This window comes from Microcebus murinus, chromosome 1, assembly GCF_040939455.1.
Source record: "Microcebus murinus isolate Inina chromosome 1, M.murinus_Inina_mat1.0, whole genome shotgun sequence".
Classification (NCBI taxonomy): domain Eukaryota; kingdom Metazoa; phylum Chordata; class Mammalia; order Primates; family Cheirogaleidae; genus Microcebus; species Microcebus murinus.
In genome coordinates this window covers 50,433,378-50,453,879 of record NC_134104.1, presented here as the reverse complement: position 1 = coordinate 50,453,879, position 20,502 = coordinate 50,433,378, and the positions used below count along the sequence as shown (strand labels likewise).

The following is a 20,502-nucleotide window of genomic DNA, read 5'->3' as shown; positions in this document are numbered from 1 at the left end:
AAAATATATGTTGGGGGTGGTGGGACTGAGTGTATGAGAAACCTCTGTGGTTTTATCATGTTGGTTTCAGATGAACTATAATTTCTCAAGAAGAAATCAAGATGGATGTCAGTATCCAAAGAAGTACAGTTAAAAGGTCTACTTGAATACTTTGTACTTCATATAATACTCAGAAAAGTACAGCTGTCAGTATCCTATCTTACTAAGTAGGATTATGAAATCAATTTGATGAAGAGGAAGTTTGCTGCTTTGCAAAAATTACTGATTTTTGCTTTTGAAGCAGTAGCACTCATCAAAATGTTTATTTTGGTAAATGTTTATAGCACCGTATGGCAGTATTTCTTAGATATCTGGGGCTACTTATAAATTTAGTTGAAGTAGGACTCTTTTTATTGTTATAACTGCAGAAATGGAGGTTTAAGGAAATATTTCTTTGTAGGCATGTGCCAAAGCCTCCATGAAGTCATGTGGTAGCATTCCCCTTTACTTTGGTTTGTTACTCTGTACAAATACTGGCTACAAAAAGCCACCATGAGTAGTAGTAGTAGTACAGGAGGGTGAGGAGATTTACTTTATCTTCATGTATCCTTATGGAAATTACACATAGATAGATGAATGATGGGCTTGTCATTCTACTGCTGGTGTTGCTAAAAGAGAGCCAGAATAGTTTTGCCAGATAAATATCCTTAGTTTTGGTCTTCAGTGTGACCTATTTAAGCTTCTGCCAATTTATTCAAATTGTTATATTAAAGTGCTCCAGACAGAATGATGTCATAGTGTCAGAACATTGCAACTTGCTGCTTGGGGTCAGGTTTTGATTTTAGCATTGGTTACTTAAGAATAAGGAATATGCAGTTGGAAAAATAGCATATATTTGGCAAGCACAATACTTGCTCTCTTTGCTTTTCTAAAGGGGATGCATTTGAAGGTCACTCCCATTGCCTAAATCATTAGTTGGGGGTAAGAGAAGGAATTCTATGTTTTCTTTTATCTGTTATATAAGTGGGCAACTGATGGATCAGATTCTATAGGGGAGCTGCCCCTCCCACCTCCCTTCTTTGAGTGGTCAAAAGTTGTACATTTGTGAGGGTTAGAACATCAGATCAAAAAGATTTATATAAGGAAGTGGTAAGCTGTAGTTACCATATAGTCATTATTTTTGAAACATTAAAAACTGGTGTGCATAATTTTTGTGTATAACTGATTGTTAACGTAAGTTTTATCCACTTTTAATTATTTCACCATGAGTTATGGTAAAGTAGATGGTTATTTCATAATTAAGTATCTGCTATTGTTTATTTTATTAACCCTTTTGTGGGTTTGGGTTTAGCCTCTCTAATTGAGAAACTTGACTCACATGGAAATCTATTATCCAAAGTCTCTACTTAGTGGGATGTGGGTGTGGGTATTGGCAAAGGTGCATTGCTATGGCTTTCCCTGCTTGTCTTCATTGTTTGTCTAAGATGAAAATGATTGTGTTCATTTGTGGAGGTATCCATGGGCTTTGTGGAGAGAAGTTGCATAAAATATTATACAAGAATTCAGTGTATTTATTTTTACTCTATCACACAATAATATAATAAAAAGGCATTGACAATTACTAATTTGCCATATATTTTATTTAAGTGTGTAGTTCAGAAATATTCCCCACTTGTGTTTATCTTTTCTTATTTGTCAGTGGTGAAGGAAGTGGCTCATAATATCAACATTGTCCTGATGATTACATCAGGAACTTTATTATTAGTCCCAAAGTTAATCTCTTGACTTATTACCTAACTGTTTTTAAAATAACTTCAATAGAATGAGTTTAGCTTATGAATAACAGAAAATAGCAACTTTCAAGTCTAATTGGTAGTTATATAAAAGGCAGGGTGAAGTATATATTTGTTATTTTTTCCTTATGAAGGCTCTTCACAAGAGCAGATCTTAGAAGTATAAATATGAACACAAGCTTTTCAAGTTTAGTGTGTCTCAGCTACCTACAAAGTAAAATAACTTGTTTTATAGGGAACAATGAAACAGTCTTTGGCTGTAGGGGAAATATCTAGTAAGTGTGTAGTTGTACCATTTCTTGGCCTCTAGAATTTAAAATGGTCAACCCAGAGATTCCAGTTTCAACTAATTGTTCTGTTTTCAGAGGGCAGGCATTCTCTCCAAGGTCACTGAGAATATGAGAAAGTTATTGCCCAGTTGCGTTCCTTTTAAGATGTAGAGTGTTTTATAATAGAACATCAGTAACACAGAGTTAGCATGGTATATGTATTAAGAAAAGAAATAGTAGCATATCTAAAAGCTTCCCATTTAGACAGATATTGTAGCCTTAGCTCTGTGTTTCAGTGTAGGTCAATAGCTGATCAGATGCCTATTTGATATAGTGACAGAACTATTACTCATGAATACATATCTAGGTTCACATACACCCAAAATGAAATTTGGGTTCCAAAGCTATTAAAGAGACAGAGTTTCTTAAACACTCAATGAACATTTATTGAGTGTCTACAATGTTCCTACTGAGCACTTATTATGGGAATGCAAAGCTAGATAAGACATGGTCCTGCCTTCAACTTGTCAAGGAACTCAGAGAATAGCATCAGAGCCAAGCATATAAATGGATAATTGCCATGTAGTATGGAAAGGGCTGTTACAGACCTACACAAAATACAGTGGGAGCAGAGTAGAGAACATTCACCTTGTTTTTCTGGCCACTCTTCAGACAGTTTTCTGTCTGGATTCTGCTGGCCATTGCCTTTTAGGAACAGCATTATTGGCTCTTGTTGGAAATGCTGAGGTGAGGGTAAGGAAATGATTGCTAATCAGTATGGTTGGAATGATTATTTATTAATGTGAGGTTCCTGAGTGTGGTTTTCACGAGAGTCTTAGCCAGGTGATGGAAAATAGAGAAACAATTTTCCATCTAAGAGATGCTAAATGTACTGAGCACACATAGATAATCAGGAAATTAGAAAATAATTAATTGATGCTAAACAGCAAAGGAAGTTGAGTACCTGCCTATGTTTTGTCTTGCTGTCCTTGTCATTTATTTGCAGTTACATTACTGAAAGAATTTTAAAAGCATTTTGGAAAGTGATGATGCCAAACAACCTTTTTTCTGCCTTTTATCCTCTGTACATTTAATACATCTGTCAAGCTTGAAATATAATTCATTCTCCATCTTTTTTATTTAATTGTGACCATAATGTATTTTAAAGTTTGTCAATCAAAGATGTTTGGATTATATTCAGGCATATTTTTTAAAGAGCAAGTATTCTTTTCTATGTTGAATTCCTCATACCTCTGAAAAATATTCTGTGTGAAGTAAGACTTAGGTTTTGGATGCCTATTTTTTGTGTTTGTTGGTTTTGAGACTCTCACTTTCCTACAGCCTTGAAACGGAATATCATTTATTTGAATTATTCTTCTTCACATATTTCCTTTTCACTATTGAAGTTGTTCTATCTTAGCAGAATCATGGGCCAAGTAGACTTGGATAGAGGATAATAACACATGAAATGTCTGGACAATTTTGTTTAGTAGTGAGTTAGATTTTGAATTTGTGTTAAGATAAATGAAGTGACCCCCAAGTTTGCTACTTGTGAATTCTAGGAAAAGCTATGATAAAGTACAAGATTTAAAGGAATACTATCAACAGTTACTTTGGTTTATCCCTGTGATATAAGCTATACATAGAACAGAAGGCTTCATCAGTTAGTAATCTTTAAAATTTTACAAAATTTTTACCATTCAGATTTTGAATCCACTTCTTCCTTTCTTTCAAAAGTTGTTTTTATGTTGTCTGTTGATTTCATAATTCATTTATTAAACCCCAACTATGAAAAGACAGACATTTATAAATAACTATGCCACACAGTAGAATGTAATAACTGCTGTATGATGGTATAAATAAAGTTCTGTGAACGTAGTATGTGGAGGAGGTAAATGTTACTAGGGATGAAAAATTGGTATAGAATTAAGCATAGAGCAGGTACTTACTATTTAAGTGTTCTTTGAGGGTGGTTTTCATTCCGGTGAGGTAGAAGACACATAAGGCTGAAGGAATGATGGGAACTTGCTAAGTGAGAGAAGGTAAATTAGAGGAACATAATAGAGGATTTAACTGCTCTGTCAAGGAATCTGGACTTTATTTGGTAGGCAAATAACCATTGAAGGCTCTTAAGCAGGAATAGGAAAAGTCAAGGCTATGTTTTGGTAGAATATTCTCTTGACTCCATGAAGGTTTGATAATGAGAAAAAAAAATTAAAAACAAGAATAATGATCAACAGACATTAAAATAGTCTGGGCAAGAAATAATAGAGAGTTGGCCTAGAGAATTGGCAGTAGGTACAAGAAATGTTGGTTCAGATGTGGAAGGCATTTTGGAGGTAAAATCTACAGGTCTTGGCAACCCTTCTGAGTTACAGGATACCCTTCTGAGTTACAGGATAAAAGAGAAGGTGCAGTGAAAGTGACTCTTGAGGTTTTCAGCCTAGTTGACTCTGAAGGCAGTGATGCCCTTAATGAGATAAGAAACATAGGAAAGAAAAGAGGAAGTATGGGGGTTGGTTTTTTGACCATGTTAAATTTGACATGCCAGAGTGAAATCCATTTTGAAATCAGAAAATTGAGTGTGCAGTTCAAGAGAGAAGTTGAAATGAGAGATATATATTTCATAGGTATGTTCATAAAAGCAACATTTCAAACTATAGAACTGTGGTAGATTTCCAGTATTGAGTCAGAGAAAGGGAGAATCAATATTTTTGTGGTGTGAGGGTTGTAATTAGGTGGTGGAGAAGGAAAGAGAATCCTACAAAGAACAGTTGTGAAAAAGGTAAAAAAATAATTAAGGTACAGTGACTTCCTAAGTAGAAACACCTTCAAGATGAAGGCATTTTGAAGTTCTGATAAAACTAATTTCAAGTTCAAGTGGAGAAAACCATATAGGGTGAAAATTTAAGATGTCGTTGAATTGCATGGTTCGAGTCTTTGTTGACCTTTACAGAGTAGTTTCACTTGCAGAGTGGGGCTAAATTAAAATAAGTATGTGGATTATTTAAAAATTGTTCTATAACTGTGGCAACTAATGAAAAGGAAGAAAGTTATGATAGCATGAGGGTTTGAACAGAATTTAAATGCCTGTGTGTGAATGTCTGTGTGTAATAGGAGGGGTTCAGAGATTAATGGGAATGGGTGTGGGTAGGGAATGATTTAAGATGTAAAAGAAGAAATAATTGAGAAAGTGGCATTAGCTTACATTGTGGGAGTGAAAGACTAGGAACAAGCATAATAGAAGGGTTAACTTTGGTGGATAATGTACCTTCTACTTGCAGAAAGGGGAAATGAGGAAATAAGAAATTTTGAGGGAATTTGTAAACTTTATGTTTGGTTGTCAGGAAGTGATTTAAGGCATAATATTTATATAATTTAAAGCCATGTTTTAAAATTTTATACTATAGAATAAAGAATATATATTTTAACCAGTCTTTTAGCAATTAAGTGGGTAAATAAGTAAAAAATCAAAATGGAAATCAGTTCTCATCTTTACTATTAAGATCATCTTAAACACATGCTGTGACTTAAATGATGCCACAGTGTTATTTTTATGCACACTGTTTGGGCATATATTTAAACTTTGTTTTTTAAAAATGTATTTGTGGGTTGCTAAATTTTTCCTAGTAATGAAAGAAGCATTTTGAAAATATCCAACTAAATTTTATAGCTTTTTAACATCAGTATTAAATAATTGTTATAATCACTCACATTATTTTACAATAGCAATAAAAAAGTAGTTATTAATGTTCTGTTAAAGAATTGGGTATTTTAGCCCTACATCTTTTCCTGAAAGTCTCTTGGTTTTGAAGAAAGTAAAGAATTTTGTGTCAGCTGACAAGAGTACTGACCTGGGTTTAGCCCTATTTCCTGCTGTCTTGAACAGAACATTCCAGAGTTTTTAAGGGTTTTAGGTAGCATGAATAACTTTATGAGCTAAAAGAACTTTGAAAAGTCATGATGTCTAACAAAATGGTCAGTGCCCTTGGTCTAATTTTTATGCCTTTGTAAAACCTGCAGAGATTTTCCCTTGTGATAAAATACAAAATATGGAAGGAGAAGAAATACTGAAAAAAGAAGTGAGTACAGACTATGTGCCACGCACTGTGCAGAGCATTTTTATATTTCCTCTTCTGAGAATTATAATACCCTGAGAGGTTTCCAGAAGAAGAAATCTGCATAAGGTTGTAAAGCTACTAGGTGGCAGGGCCAGATCCTAGGTTTGCTTAATTCTAATGCATATGTTCATATAGTATGAAGAGAGTCAAGCACACTGCTCCATGGAATACTATGATGCTTCCTGTTTCCATAGGAAATATATTAAAAGGGTATTTCCCCACTACCACACTTGATACTGTTATTATCAAATTATTCTCCAAACTTCATACTCATTTTTAGGCAGGTTTATTCAAGATAATATAGATATCCTATTTGTAATATGTATTTCTGAGAGGTTCTTCCTAACTTTGGTCTTCTCCTTCTATTCCTCTTTCCTGCTATCAAACTTTGTTTTCTGCATATATTATATGGAAGGCTCTATATTAGGTAATGGAGATAGACCAGTGAGGAAGACAGATATGTTTTCCACTTTTAAGAAAATTCTATTCTCATTGAGAAGAAAGATATTGAACAGATAAATACACAATTGATATCTTAATTACAACTGGTTGATTCTTTTTTTTTTTTTTTTTTTTTTGAGACAGAGTCTCGCTTTGTTGCCCAGGCTAGAGTGAGTGCCATGGCGTCAGCCTACCTCACAGCAACCTCAAACTCCTGGACTCAAGTGATCCTCCTGCCTCAGCCTCCCAAGTAGCTGGGACCACAGGCATGCTCCAGTGTGCCTGGATAATTTTTTCTATATACACTAGTTGGCCAATTAATTTCTTTCTATTTATAGTCGAGTCTCACTCTTGGTTAGGCTGGTTTCGAACTCCTGATCTCGAGCAATTCCCCCACCTTGACCTCCCAGAGTGCTAGGATTACAGGCCGGCCACAACTGGTTGATTCTTTAATGATGCTGCTTCTTCTTCTTTTTTTTTAATCTTTTGACATGGGGTCTTGCTATGTTGCCCAGGCTGGATTCAAACTCCTCGGCTGAATCAGTCCTCCTGCCTCAGCTTTCTGGGGAGCTAGGACTACAGGTGCACACTACCATGCCTGGATTCCTTTAATAGTGTTTCTTATATCATTCTTAAAAGATACCTTCATTGAAAACCATAAAGAAACTGGTAATTTTCTTCAATTCCTACTATAACTAATATATAGACTCATGACCAAATTTATGTGCTTTGTTTTGCCCAGTTAATATGCTATGTAGAAGGACTGCTGTATTTTTATCCTTTTTACATTTTATACTTTATAGCTTTTTATACCTTTACATATTTAATTATTTGCTGAATTAAAATGGAAAGACCCCAAAGAACTCTTATGTGCTTTTTATTATAATAACATGTACTTCTATGTAACTGCACTAAGAAACCTCTTCTAACATTTATAGGAGGAGGATAGGGGTTTCTATGCCATCTTTAGAAAATGAGATATTTCATTTGTGAGTACATGACTTGATTCAGTATAACTGAATGCTTCATGAAGTGAGGTGTGTTTTATAATGAAGTCTGTTACAGTATAAGTACAGTTCCTTACTGTTGGAATTTTCATTGCTTCAGTAGAATTTCCTTCATATGTTTCAAGGGCTGGTTTGAACCTTGTTTGCAAGGAATATGTTAGCTGACCTCTTTATTACCTTTTGGCTGGACATCTTAATTAAGGTACAGTTGGAAAACTCTTTAAATGTGAGAGTGTTCCCAGAATAATTAATGACTTTGAGAATTCATATAGTAGCAGTAAATCCTATTTTTATTTTTGTGCCTTTGCTGTGATAGGGCTGAATGTATATTAATATATATAACTACATTATTATGTATTTATACGTAGTGTTTATATTATATATTTTTATTTTTGTGAAACAATACAGACTACATGTACAGACAACATCTCCTTAAAAATCTTTAATACATTTAAACAAATACAAGAGTCAGTTGTGTGTTAGTATGGAAAGAATGCCTGATTCTTAAGTCCAGGTATCAGGGTTCTGAGCAGTAACATTAGCTAGGTTCTCTTTCTGTGTTTTAGTATTGTCATGTCAAAACAAGGGAGTTGGTCTCCATGATTTCCAAATCCTTCAAGTCAATGATTTAATGGAATTTCAGCCTAATTCCAGTAATAAATGTTTTACCTTTTAGTTCAAAAGAAAAGAGTAATATTGCTAATGAACCGATTCTTTTATGTGCCAATCTGTGCCCTAAAAAGTTAATCATTGTATAATGTGACTACAGATTTGCTCTTTGTGAAAGCTCTTCTGTGCTGGCACCAACTTTCATTCAAGGGAGCGATTTAGATATTTCTGTAAGAGGTGTAAGGCATGTGAATCTGAACTTGAACCTTGTGGTGAGTTTGATTTTCTCCTTAATATACTGCTTTTAGAAAAGCAATTTTTCTTTCCCTGGCTTTTGCAGTTCCTTGCACATAGCAGGCACTCAATAAATATTTATTGAATGGAATTGAATTTGACCTGCTTAGAAGTCATAGTCCTGATGTAGGGTTATTCATTTTCAGTGGGAGCTGTCATAAATCAACCGGGTTTAATAGTAATCCAACTGATGAACTGCACACTCAGCGGCTTATAGTAGTTCAGTATTGTAGGTTGCACTTTCCCAGGTGCAAATTTAGAAAACAGTGTAGCAGCCTACAGGGCCTTAATGAACTGACTGCAGCCTATTTCAGATCTCCTGTACCACTCACTCATAGCTTTCCTATGCTCCCACCTTTTAGAATAACTGCATTTACTCTTAACATGCTGTATTTTCTGGTGCCTCTTAAGCCTTTGCACAATCTTTTGCCTGCCCTAGAACATTCCTTTTGTGAATTTTAGGTATATGCTTTTCTTGACACTTATGTGGATGTGAGTGAGCTGCTGCTTTGCTCCTGTAGCACTTTGTGCTCTCCTACATCATGGCACTAAATTCTCCTGTAATTCTTTCTTAAGCCACCAATCTTTCCCAGGAGACAACTCCTTGAGGGCAGATCTGTGATTTATTCCTTTCTGTGTTCCCTAGGGCCTGAAACAACGTCTGACACATGAATGTTTGTCGAATTAATAAATGGGTCCTGAAGTTCATGTAAATTTGCAAATGGAATAATATAAAAATGTAAATGAGTTTAGCATGGATCATTAATTATATGCCTAATTCTAATTAAATTGTGATATAGTTAGAAAGAAGATTACCCTGAGATTCAGAGGATTCAGGCCCTTGTGTTAGATTAATGATTTTTTAAATAGTCCTTTAATCTTTGTAGTTCTTAGTTTTTTTAATCTGGAAATGAATGGATTGGATGGGATCTTTGCTAAGATCCCTTAGAGGAAGAATTACATTGTTCCTGAGTTAATTATAGAGAACTAGGTCTCTTCAGCCAGGCTCCTTGAGTCAGGAAGTATGTTCTTCTAGTCATCTGTAATTTCCTGGCACTAAGCTCAGTACCTGGTGTATAGTATTATAGTTAGTCAAACAATTTTACCTGACAAAGCAATAAATTCTCACATGAAATTATAATTTTGAAAAAAGCAAATTAGGCAAAGGTCAGGTAGAGAATAGAAAATTAAATTTTTGTAAAACTTAAAATTATCTATGAAATAGCAGTTATTTGAAATGTCTGAAAAGAGTACATGGGAGAATTTTTTTTATTTTATCAGTTAAAAAATTCACCAGTGAAAGAAATGAATTTGAAGCTTCCTGGTCCCCTAATTTGCAAGTTAATAATTTATCAATCTGTGATATGTTATACCAAGTTTTATGTTGCTGAAATTAAACTGTGTCTGCTATATGATGTTGGCGGCCAATATTCTTGAAATTTATACATACTGTGGTAGTATCTTTGGTTTAATGTATTGAAAAAACAATACAATACTATGTCAGCCAGAATTTGTTAAATCATTGGCATATTTGGTACTTAATCTTTAGGGTTGAATGAGCTTTTCTGATTATATCAATGTATTACAAACATAAAAAAGGTATACAAAAGCTTTATCAGCCCTTTTAACCATACTTTTGTAAATATTTGGTATTATTTAATAAATTAGATGCCATCTTCCCTTTCTAAGAAATTTCTTGGAGATGAAAATAATATTATTTCATTTAAATTAACCCTATACCTTTGGGTTATTAATTTGAATACTTCATACATATAAGGCACAATTGTGAGAATAAGGTTATAATAATACAATCAAATTATTTGTGTAAAAATTATATATCAACCAATTCCTCCATTTACTAGACTAGTTTTGGCTCTGTACATCCACAATTTGATTCTCTTTCATTGCCCACATATACTTCCAGTCTTGAGTACCATCAGACAATTACCAGATTTGAATTGGACCTTATTGATCCTGTGGTAGGCTAGTTAGCATTATTGGCACTTAAAGTATTCCTGAAACCATTCTTTTTAAAAATTTTCTTAAAATTAAAAATAATTATTGTATATATTTGAGGTATACAACATGATATTTTGATATATACACTTGCATAGTAAAATGGTTACTATAATCAAACAAATTAACATATCTGTCACCTCTCATAATTACCTTTTTGTTGTGGTAAGAATACTTAAATTTCATTCTCTTATCAGATTTTCAGTATACAGTGCAATATATTTTAACTGTAGTCTTCATGCTGTCTATTAGAGCTCCGGACTTATCAGCCTGCATAACTGCAAATTTGTACACTTTGACCTACTTCTCTCCATTTCCTCCCCCTCCCTGCCCTGGTAACTACCATTCTTCTTCCTATTTCTATTTATTTGATTATTATTATTTTTTGTAGATTCTGCATATAAGTGAATTCATGTAGTATATTTCTGTGCCTGGCTTATTTCACTTTTACTGGGACTGTTGACAATAGTTAAACTATTTACAGAAGTGATAGTGAAGGGAAGGCATACTGGGAAAAGACAGAAATTTTAACCAATTTTGTTTAAAATATCTTGATCTTGAAAATATTACCAAAAAAAGTGTAATTATAGACTTAGAAGAGGCCCATGCATCCAGGGGATCCAGAAGCTTATGCTTCCTTAGCTTCTTGGTAAATCTGCCTTTTTGTGTAAATTTAGCCTTTTGTAAGAGTGCTGTACTGTTATGTTTTGTATGCTCTCATTCAATTACCAATGATTTTATTTTAAAAATTATTTATTTGGAGGGTTCATTATACCCTGTTTGGAAGGTAAGAACTCAATAGGCTTAATTACTCTGGGCTAAATCACATTAACATGTAGATGTGAATATGGTAGTTGAAAGTACTACCTTTTCTTGCTGGCAAAAGGTATCTTTAGTTATGTGGGGAGCCCTGAATACCCCAGTAGTTGGGTGGCACCTGATGGAATGACTGGACCGTTATGTAACACATGTTTATAGGCGTGGTAGACAATATGGGAGGTGGAAAAAAACCCGTTTGGACCTGACACCCATTTACTACTTAATAACTTGGTTATTAAAATTGCACCTCTTTTTTCTTAATTCTCTTCAGGGTTCAGGAACAGTACACCAAAACATTAATTAAAATCTGTGAGAGAGCTTTAGCTAGAAGTTCAGTGTAGGAAAATAATGTTTAAATGGTAGACATTGGTTGCTAACAGAAAACGCTCATTTCCTCATTTTTATTTTAAAAAAAAGACTGTCAGTGATATACAGTGGTTAGTACACTGTCGTTCTGTTAAACTATGCACAATGAGATATTGTAGAAGAATTAAAACTTAAAGGGGTGAAAGGATATAAAAAGACTGAATGGGAGGAACAAAGAAAAAGATTTAATTGTTTTAAGACAAATGTATTTGCCAGTTCTTGGTAAATTGGAGATAATAGTTTAATATTATAATTTATATTATGGAAAATGAAGAAATAGGAGATAGTTCTATTAATTTCTCATTTTCATGTGAAAGAAAATATTATGACTTATATAAAAATACTTTCTTATTGTCTTTTTTAGGTGAGACTGTGCCAAAATCCCAAACTTCAGTTGAAAAATAGCCCACCATATATACTTGATATTTTACCTGATACATATCAACATTTGCGACTTATATTGAGTAAATATGATGACAACCAGAAACTTGCTCAACTCAGTGAGAATGAATATTTTAAAATCTACATTGATAGTCTAATGAAAAAGTCTAAACGGGCAATAAGACTCTTTAAAGAAGGCAAGGAAAGGATGTATGAAGAACAGTCACAGGACAGGTAAGTGTATTTCAGATCTTTTTTCTTAGTGTTAAGTCCATTTATTTTGCTTTTTGCTGCACAGTTAACATAAATGTTACTGTGTAATTGTTTTGGGGAAAATGCCATTCCCTTTGTGTACAATCCTGTGTTGTTGAACAATGAGGATGCATTCTGAGAAATGTCTCTTTAGATGATATCATCACTGTGGGAACATCAGAAAGTGTACCTACACAAGCCTAGGTGGTATAGCCTACCATGCACCTACGCTATGTGGTATAGTCTATTGCTCCCAGGTTAGAAACCTGTACAGCATGTTACTGTACTGAGTACTGTAGGCAATTGAACACAGTGGTATTTGTCTATGTAAACATAGAAAAGGTACAGTAAAAATATGGTATAAAAATATAAAATGTATAAAATGGTATACCTTGTCTAGGATACTTAACATGAATGGAGCTTGCAGGACTGGAAGTTGCTCTGGGTGATTCAGTGAGTGAGAGGTGACTGAATGTGGAGGCCTAGGCTCTTACTGTACACTACTGTAGACTTTATAAACACTGTACACTTAGGCTACACTAAATTTATGAAAAAATTTTTCTTTCTGCAATAGTAAATTAACCTTAGCTTATGGTCACTTTATAAACTTTTAATTTTTTTTAACTGTCTTACTGTTTTGTAATAATGCTTAGCTTGAAACATGCATTGTATGGCTGAACAAAAATATTTCCTTTAAACTCTTTTCTATTTTTAATTTTTTTTAACTTTTAAACTTTTTTGTTTAAAATTAAGACACACACACACACACATTAGCCTAAGCTTAAACAGAATGAGTATCATTGGTACAGTGGTCTTCTACCTCAACATCTTGTCCTATTGGAGGGTCTTCAGGGGAAGTAACAGGCATGGAGCTATCATCTTCTGATAGCAATGCCTTCTTTTCAAATACTTCCTAAAGGACCTTCTGGAGGCTGTTTTAAAGTTACATTCTTTTTTAAATAAGTAGAAGGAGTACTCAAATAACAATAAAAAGTATAGTATATACATATTATACTTACTATATAATACAATACATACATAAACCAGTAACGAAGTCTTTTATTATCATTATCATGTATTATGTACTGTCCATAATTGTATGTGCTGTACTTTTATGTGGTTGGCAGCCTAGTAGATTGTTTACACAGACATCACCACAAATTCATGAGTAATGCATTATAAGAGCTGAAACATCACTAGGCCATAGGAGGTTTTCAGCTCCATTATAATCTTATGGGACCACCATCTGTGTACTGGCTGTTGGTCACTGAAATGTCATTATGCTGTACGACTGTATTTGTTTTTAACATTACTTAATAGTTTTACATAAGTTTATTTATGATAATAGCAAGTTCATGAGACAGTATTCTTACTTTTTTGGTAGACTTTATTTTTAGAGCAGTTTTAGGTTTACAGAAAAATTATTCAGAAAGTGCAGAGTCTCCATAAATCCCCTCTTCCTTACAGTTTGTCCTGTTCACATCTTGCATTACTGTGGTATATTTCTTACAGTTGGTGAACCAATATCAATATATTATTATTAAACGAAGTTGGGTTCACTCTTCGTGTTGTATTGTTCTATGGTTCATAAATGCATCATGTCATTTATTTACCATTATTACAGTACCGAATAAAATAGTTTCAGTGCTCTAAAAATGCCTTCTTCTCCACTTATTCATCACCCCCCTCTCCCTGAACTCTGAACTGCTGCTGAACCTCTGCCTCTATAGTTTTGTCTTCCTCACAATATTGTATAGTTGGGCTCATGCAATATGTAACTTCTCAGACTGGATCTTTTACTTAACAATATGCATTTATGCATATATTTATTTAAATATATGCATTATAACAAAGGCATACATGCATTTTCCTCCATGTCTTTTCATAGCTTGTTAACTCATTTCTGTATGCTACTTTATGATAGCCATTGTTCGAATTGCCTCTCATGTATTGAAGAACATTTTGGTTGCTTCCAAGTTTTGGCAATTATGTATACAGTTGTTACAAATATTTGTATGCAGGTTTTCCTGTTGACTTGAGGTTTCAGCTCTTTTGAGTAACTACCTACCAATTGTACAGAATGCTTATGTTTAGCTTTGTAAGAACCTCCTAGACTATATTCCAAAGTAGCTGTACCATCTTGCATTCCCACCAGCAATGAATGAGAGTTCCTAGTGCTCCACATCCACGCTACCATTTGGTATTGGAGACAGTGTCTTTAAGATATAATTTGATTGAATTTGTGCTTGTGATAGATGTGGGTGGGAGATATAGCTTCAATCTCTGTATTTTGATGTAAGTGAGAAATTGGACTGGGGTGACAAAGATGGAAGTGACATCAAATAAATCCTCATTTTATAGTCAGAGTCTTTATTTAGGGACTCCTTGTTAGAATTTGTTTGGCTATTTTGATGTTAATTTTCATGAGCTATCTTAAAAAAATAAGGAAAATGATAGAGTTTTCTATTTCTGGGAATATTTTAAATATATCTAAAATACAAACTAATAGTGATAGTCTATTTAAATTTTTGAATTAGAAAACCAATATTAATTAAAATATATAATATCTTAACATATTAGTTTAATTTTAGTTGAAGACACTTAACCTCCCTGGATTTTAGTTTTATTACATCTAGTAAAACCTCTAATATTTCTTTCAGGTCAGAAAAACTAGCTTCATTTAGTCTACTATAGCACAAGGATGTATAATAGAAAATTTAGTTATCTAGATATGTGGACTCTAAAGTTGTCTGTAAATACTGGCCAAGGAAATATGAAGAACATATAAAACAATCAAATTTAAACATAGAAAAACTATCTGCCATATGTAACATGGCATATATGTTTATGCATCTATAATTTGCTCTCTAAATTAGTGATGAACTCCATATTCTCATAAAAGTCTAACCATCAATTACTAAGGCTCATCACTTAATATTCTTGGACCACAATTTGCGCATCTTGAGGGTGGTGAATCTTCCAGTTGCCTTTTAGCTTCAAAGTTCTAACACTCTTCAGGACTACCAAAGAGAATTTGAATTGCCACATGGTACCTCAAGTAAGGTAGAGGAATATCATAGTAATTACTTATTCTTGCAGATTTTTCAAGAATGGGTAGTGTTTGGGGAAGCCAGATGTCTATGTTAATTTTTTATTTCCCACTTTGTATTTCTGCCATTGACTTAATAAAAATAAGTTGTTTTATAAATATCTTTGTAATTCTTTTTCAAATTTTAGTAGTCATGAAATCCTTCCTGATCCATCTGAGTCATCCATTAAATTTTACTTTTTAGGTTGTTAGGACATCGATGAGATGTGTAATTTTTTGGTCTAGGAATTTGAATGGATGTAGTGTTTTAATTGGTTGTAATAATATATGATATGGTAAATTTATAATCCACTTTTACATCTTCCGTGGAAACTTGAAACATTTTTTGACTTAGTACATGTCTTATAATGACCATCTTATTTGTGCATTTTGATATTTTTTCATTTTTATGTGGAAGCATTTCATGGGGCACTTTAAAATTTTGGTTGATTGTGTATAAATTTCCATAGATCTCATGCTGCTGACTTATCATGATGAAGACATTCTGTAAATTTTTTGTATTCTTGTCTGTGTTTTAAGTGTGCAAGTGAATTTTTTTCACTGCCCTAAATTCAATCCTAAGAAAAAAATTATTATTAATAGTCTCTGTGCTGGTATAGCATATCTCTAATTGTATTTTCATGTCATCCTTGTTGATGGTGTTCTGTGGTCAGCTGTGTTTATGCAAAACTTAGATTTGATAAATATCTAATCATAATTCATAATGATGCTACATTCTTGGTTTATCATAACAAGGACACAAAGTTTTGAATTATGTTTTTTCTGCTAGTGATATATTTGTACACATTCACTTCTAGGTTCCCTTAGGATTCCAAATGCAAACTGAATCTAAAATGTGCTGTTGTACATGAGACTCTGAGACATTTTTCTCTACAGAACATCAAAGAATTTTTATGGCATGTTCTCCTGGTAGCTAGCCAACAGTATACTGTGTAGTAAAATGACTCTACCTAGCATGTATAACACACTGGTTCTTGGGAATATTATAAATTCTTAGAACAATCTTTTCTTTTATTCTATAAATCGTTCACTAGGGACATTATTAGTATTACTAAGCTAAAAATGAAGGACAGTAATAATAGTAACAGTAATTTGGAGGTCATTGACTAAATCAGTATTTAGTGATTCCCCAAGTGATTCTGTACTTTCTTGAAGAAAGTGGTGCTGGATGAATACATGAATCAAAATGTTTATTTTAATGATCCTGCATCTCTGTTGTATCAACAATAAACTTTTCTGTTGATTCATTTTAAATATTAATATATGGGTAAATAGGAAAATAAAATCAGGTGTAATTTCTGAACTGCCTCTATTTTAATTGATTGCTAAAGAATGAGTAGCCAGAATTTTTAATGCAATTTTATATCAGTGTAATATAAATATAATAATAAACAGAAAAATAAATTAAATAAATGAATGGCACTCAATATATTTTCTAGTGACCTAGGTTCTGTGTAGAGGAAAGAGGGAGACATTATAGTTAGATGAATGTATTTGCTACTGAAATGGATATTTAGGGCATAGTGAAAGCCTCTTTTGCCTTTAGAGTGGGCAGAGTAATGATTTCTGGTGGAGGAAAGGCATGAGCAGGCTGCGTGCCTCCCCTGACTGTTCTAAGAAACCTCCTCTCTTGTATCACTTTTCCCAAGTTTTTTTCTTTTTTTTCTACACACAGTTGAACCTCGCACTGAGTTGGTGCCTCACTAGCTGGATTTCTAAACCATTCTGAGCTGGCATTTCTGGGAAGAGTAATCCAGTGATTTCTGGCAGGCATAAAGTTTACATGTGTGTGTGTATGTGGGGAGAAGGGAGTAAGGAACATGTGAAGTCTGTAGTTTGAAGCACAGAGAAAAGGAGAAACTTTAAATTTCTTAAAGTTTGCTTAAAATTTTAGTGGCAAAAGTCAAAATGGATGGGAAGGTAGTTATTGCTGACATATATATGATTTACAAGAGACACTTTTCTTCTGTGATTTGACTGGCAGTTTCATCAATTGAACCTTTTAATAGTAAATTTTATTCTTTAATAGTAAATTTTATTCTTTCCGCTGAAAAGTATGCATAATCTGCTGCTCTTCAAGGTCTTGTGTTGGATGCTCTGCATTTTAGACACTCATAGATGATGGCCTAAGGACTTTCAGATTTTCCCTATTTTAGAGCTGCTTGAGTGAGCTGCCAGGGTGCTACAACCCATTTTCTCCTCCCACACTCTGCTAGACAACCACTGAAACAAAACCAAAAGTCAACCTAGGTGGAAAAAATAGCTCTGCCTTTGATAAACTGTGAAGAAGATAAAAGCTTTAAGAAAATTCATGCCAAAGCGGAAAACATAGATGTTGTCTTATTATTAAAGTCATTTCAGAGCCTCAGGACCATTTCTTATATACCACTGTTGTAGAAAACAAATCAGTTTCTTGACAAAATAGTGTGTGTGTGTGTGTGTGTGTGTGTGTGTGATGTGGGGAGTGTTTACTACATGTTTTGTATGAAAATATTCATACAAATTAAGATTTAGTAAAAAAGTATTTTGGCATAGAGAAATTTATTGTTGAAGAGGTAAGCCTTTTTAAAAAATTCTTCAGAAGCATCAGGCAAAAAACCTTTTTTTCCATTGACTACTTGGCTGAATAAAGAAAAATATATAATCTGCTGTGTTAATAACTTGCCTTTGTTTTTAAAGGACTACAGATCACTCTGCTTGCTGTTTATACCTATGTTGTAATTTATAAAATAGTGTACCCAAAACATTTTGGTACTGATATATTACAGAACCGTGGTTAAGTTAAAAGTTGAATAAAAAACAATAGATACAACAATAACAAGAGCAATAACAAAACACAAAGCTAAATACAAACCTTCTTTAAAAAAAAAAACCTTCTTGCTTTCCTCATGTTACCATGTGACATCATTGCTTTGAGAAAAGAATAATGTATTAATGTAGTATTAATTCAAATGTAGTATTAATTTAAATGCTTAAATTTGTATAAATTCAAATACATGTTAATTATATGGTCATTGAAGTAGTTTTAAAATTCCTCATGGGTTTTCAGTTCACCATATAAAAAGATTGATCTGTATGAATAATTTGGGCTTTAAAAGAAGTAACTACTGGATCTCATAGGTTAATGGCCTTGTTTATAATGCTACCATATTTTAAATACCATATTTAAATACCATATTTTCTCATAGACAGCTTTATATATTGTGAGAAGAAAATGAAGAAAAGTGCTGTTTAACTTAGTACAGAAACGTGAAACCAAGAAATCTTACGGTCTGATGCCTTTTCTTCTCCCAGTGTTCTTTGTAACTTTGGTTGGCTTCCTGACTCCAATCTACATTTTTCAGTTTTTAAATTATTTTCTGGCTGTTCATAATGTTTTCACCTCAGATGTTCAATATCATAAAATAAAGATTCAGCTGTTTTAGACTAAATACTAGCTACCTAAGTCTATTAAGTAATTTTTCAAATTCAGTAGTAGTTTCTAGTAAAAATATTGTTTTGTTATTATAATAATCATTTGCAAGAGAATTAATCTTAGGGAGGTTTGTCTTTCTTTTTTTTTTTTTTTTTTTTTTTTTGAGACAGAGTCTCACTTTGTTGTCCAGGCTAGAGTGAGTGCCGTGGCGTCAGCCTAGCTCACAGCAACCTCAAACTCCTGGGCTTGAGTGATCCTTCTGCCTCAGCCTCCCGAGTAGCTGGGACTACAGGCATGCGCCACCATGCCCAGCTAATTTTTTTTTTTATATATATATCAGTTGGCCAATTAATTTCTTTCTATTTATAGTAGAGACGGGGTCTCGCTTTTGCTCAGGCTGGTTTTGAACTCCTGACCTTGAGCAATCCGCCCGCCTCGGCCTCCCAAGAGCTAGGATTACAGGCGTGAGCCACAGCGCCCGGCCTGTCTTTCTTTTATAAATAAATTTGACTGTATCGAATGTCTTCCATTCTATGAAATATATATTTAATGATGCATGAAAGAGAATGGTTTCTATTCATTTAGAAAATAATTTTACATTTTAAAAATTAATCTTCCTGCTTTTTTGTTTACTAATGGTGAAGATTGCAATTATTTTGAGTTTCATGAGGACAAGGGATAAATTGCAAGTAGAAAATATGATTTCTAAATAAATCAAAATAGGCTACTAATTTCTTTTGAATATAAGTATTTTGATATAAACATAGTTCCTCTTTAAATTTTTTCTGTGTTTGTATTCTAGACATTTTTCCTTTTACATGGAAAACTAAAAGAATTAAAACATTAATTTTTGATATTTCAAAATAATCATTTTTAACTTGTATCAAGAAGACAAATAATAGCAGTCAATCTTCTTATGTAGAAACATGTTTGCCAGGTAGGAAAGGGAATTTTCTTTAAAACACTTGAAAATATTCCTGAGATTGAGTTATCACAAATGAATAAAAAGTTTATTTAGTATTGATAAAAATGTTTATATGTGTATTTCAAGGATCTGAGAAATGCGAATAGATTTTTCTAATGTTTGGGAATAAAGGGGCTCATTTCTTTAACACACCATGAAAGTAGAGGCCACAACAAAGTTATTTAGACAAATGTTCTCAAAGTTAAACAAAGGGAGTCTGTTAGAGTGGGCAGGTGAGAGCTTGCAGAATCTTTGACTGTTAAGGACTTTATGGCCCTGTGTATTTGGCTAACTGCACCCCTGCTGCTTAGCTACCTAGATACAATATAATTTTCTTGTTAATTTTTGTTTAAGTAAAAAGTGAAAAGGGTTTTTCCCCCCAGTAATTTCCTCTTCTATGTGTTTTCAAAATACAAAAGAAATCAAAATTATTCAGATGCAATTGAAAATGAATTCCACTATTTTTTAAATTTTAATAAAGTATTGACATATAATTCATTTATTTGCTATTTATTTTACTTATGTACTTTTTAAAAACCCTATGTTAATACCATTCAGCCCCTAACTTCTGGTTTATTAGTAATTAAAATTTATTGTAACTTACTTTAATTTCTTCCATGTCAGATTATATACTGTCAGATTATATACTATATGCACATGATATTTT

The 20,502-nt window shown here is 33.2% G+C and overlaps 1 protein-coding gene across 3 annotated transcripts in view; it reads left to right on the top strand.

Moving 5' to 3' along the window:
- The window catches only part of CBLB (Cbl proto-oncogene B), a 191,579-nt gene that overhangs the window by 2,215 nt on the left and 168,862 nt on the right, over positions 1-20,502 (top strand). For all 3 annotated transcript variants that reach the window (XM_012777172.2, XM_012777173.2, XM_012777174.3), the window contains exon 3: positions 12,079-12,329. In XM_012777172.2, coding sequence (XP_012632626.1) covers positions 12,079-12,329 — 251 coding nt within the window. The remainder of the gene's footprint in view (positions 1-12,078; positions 12,330-20,502) is intronic.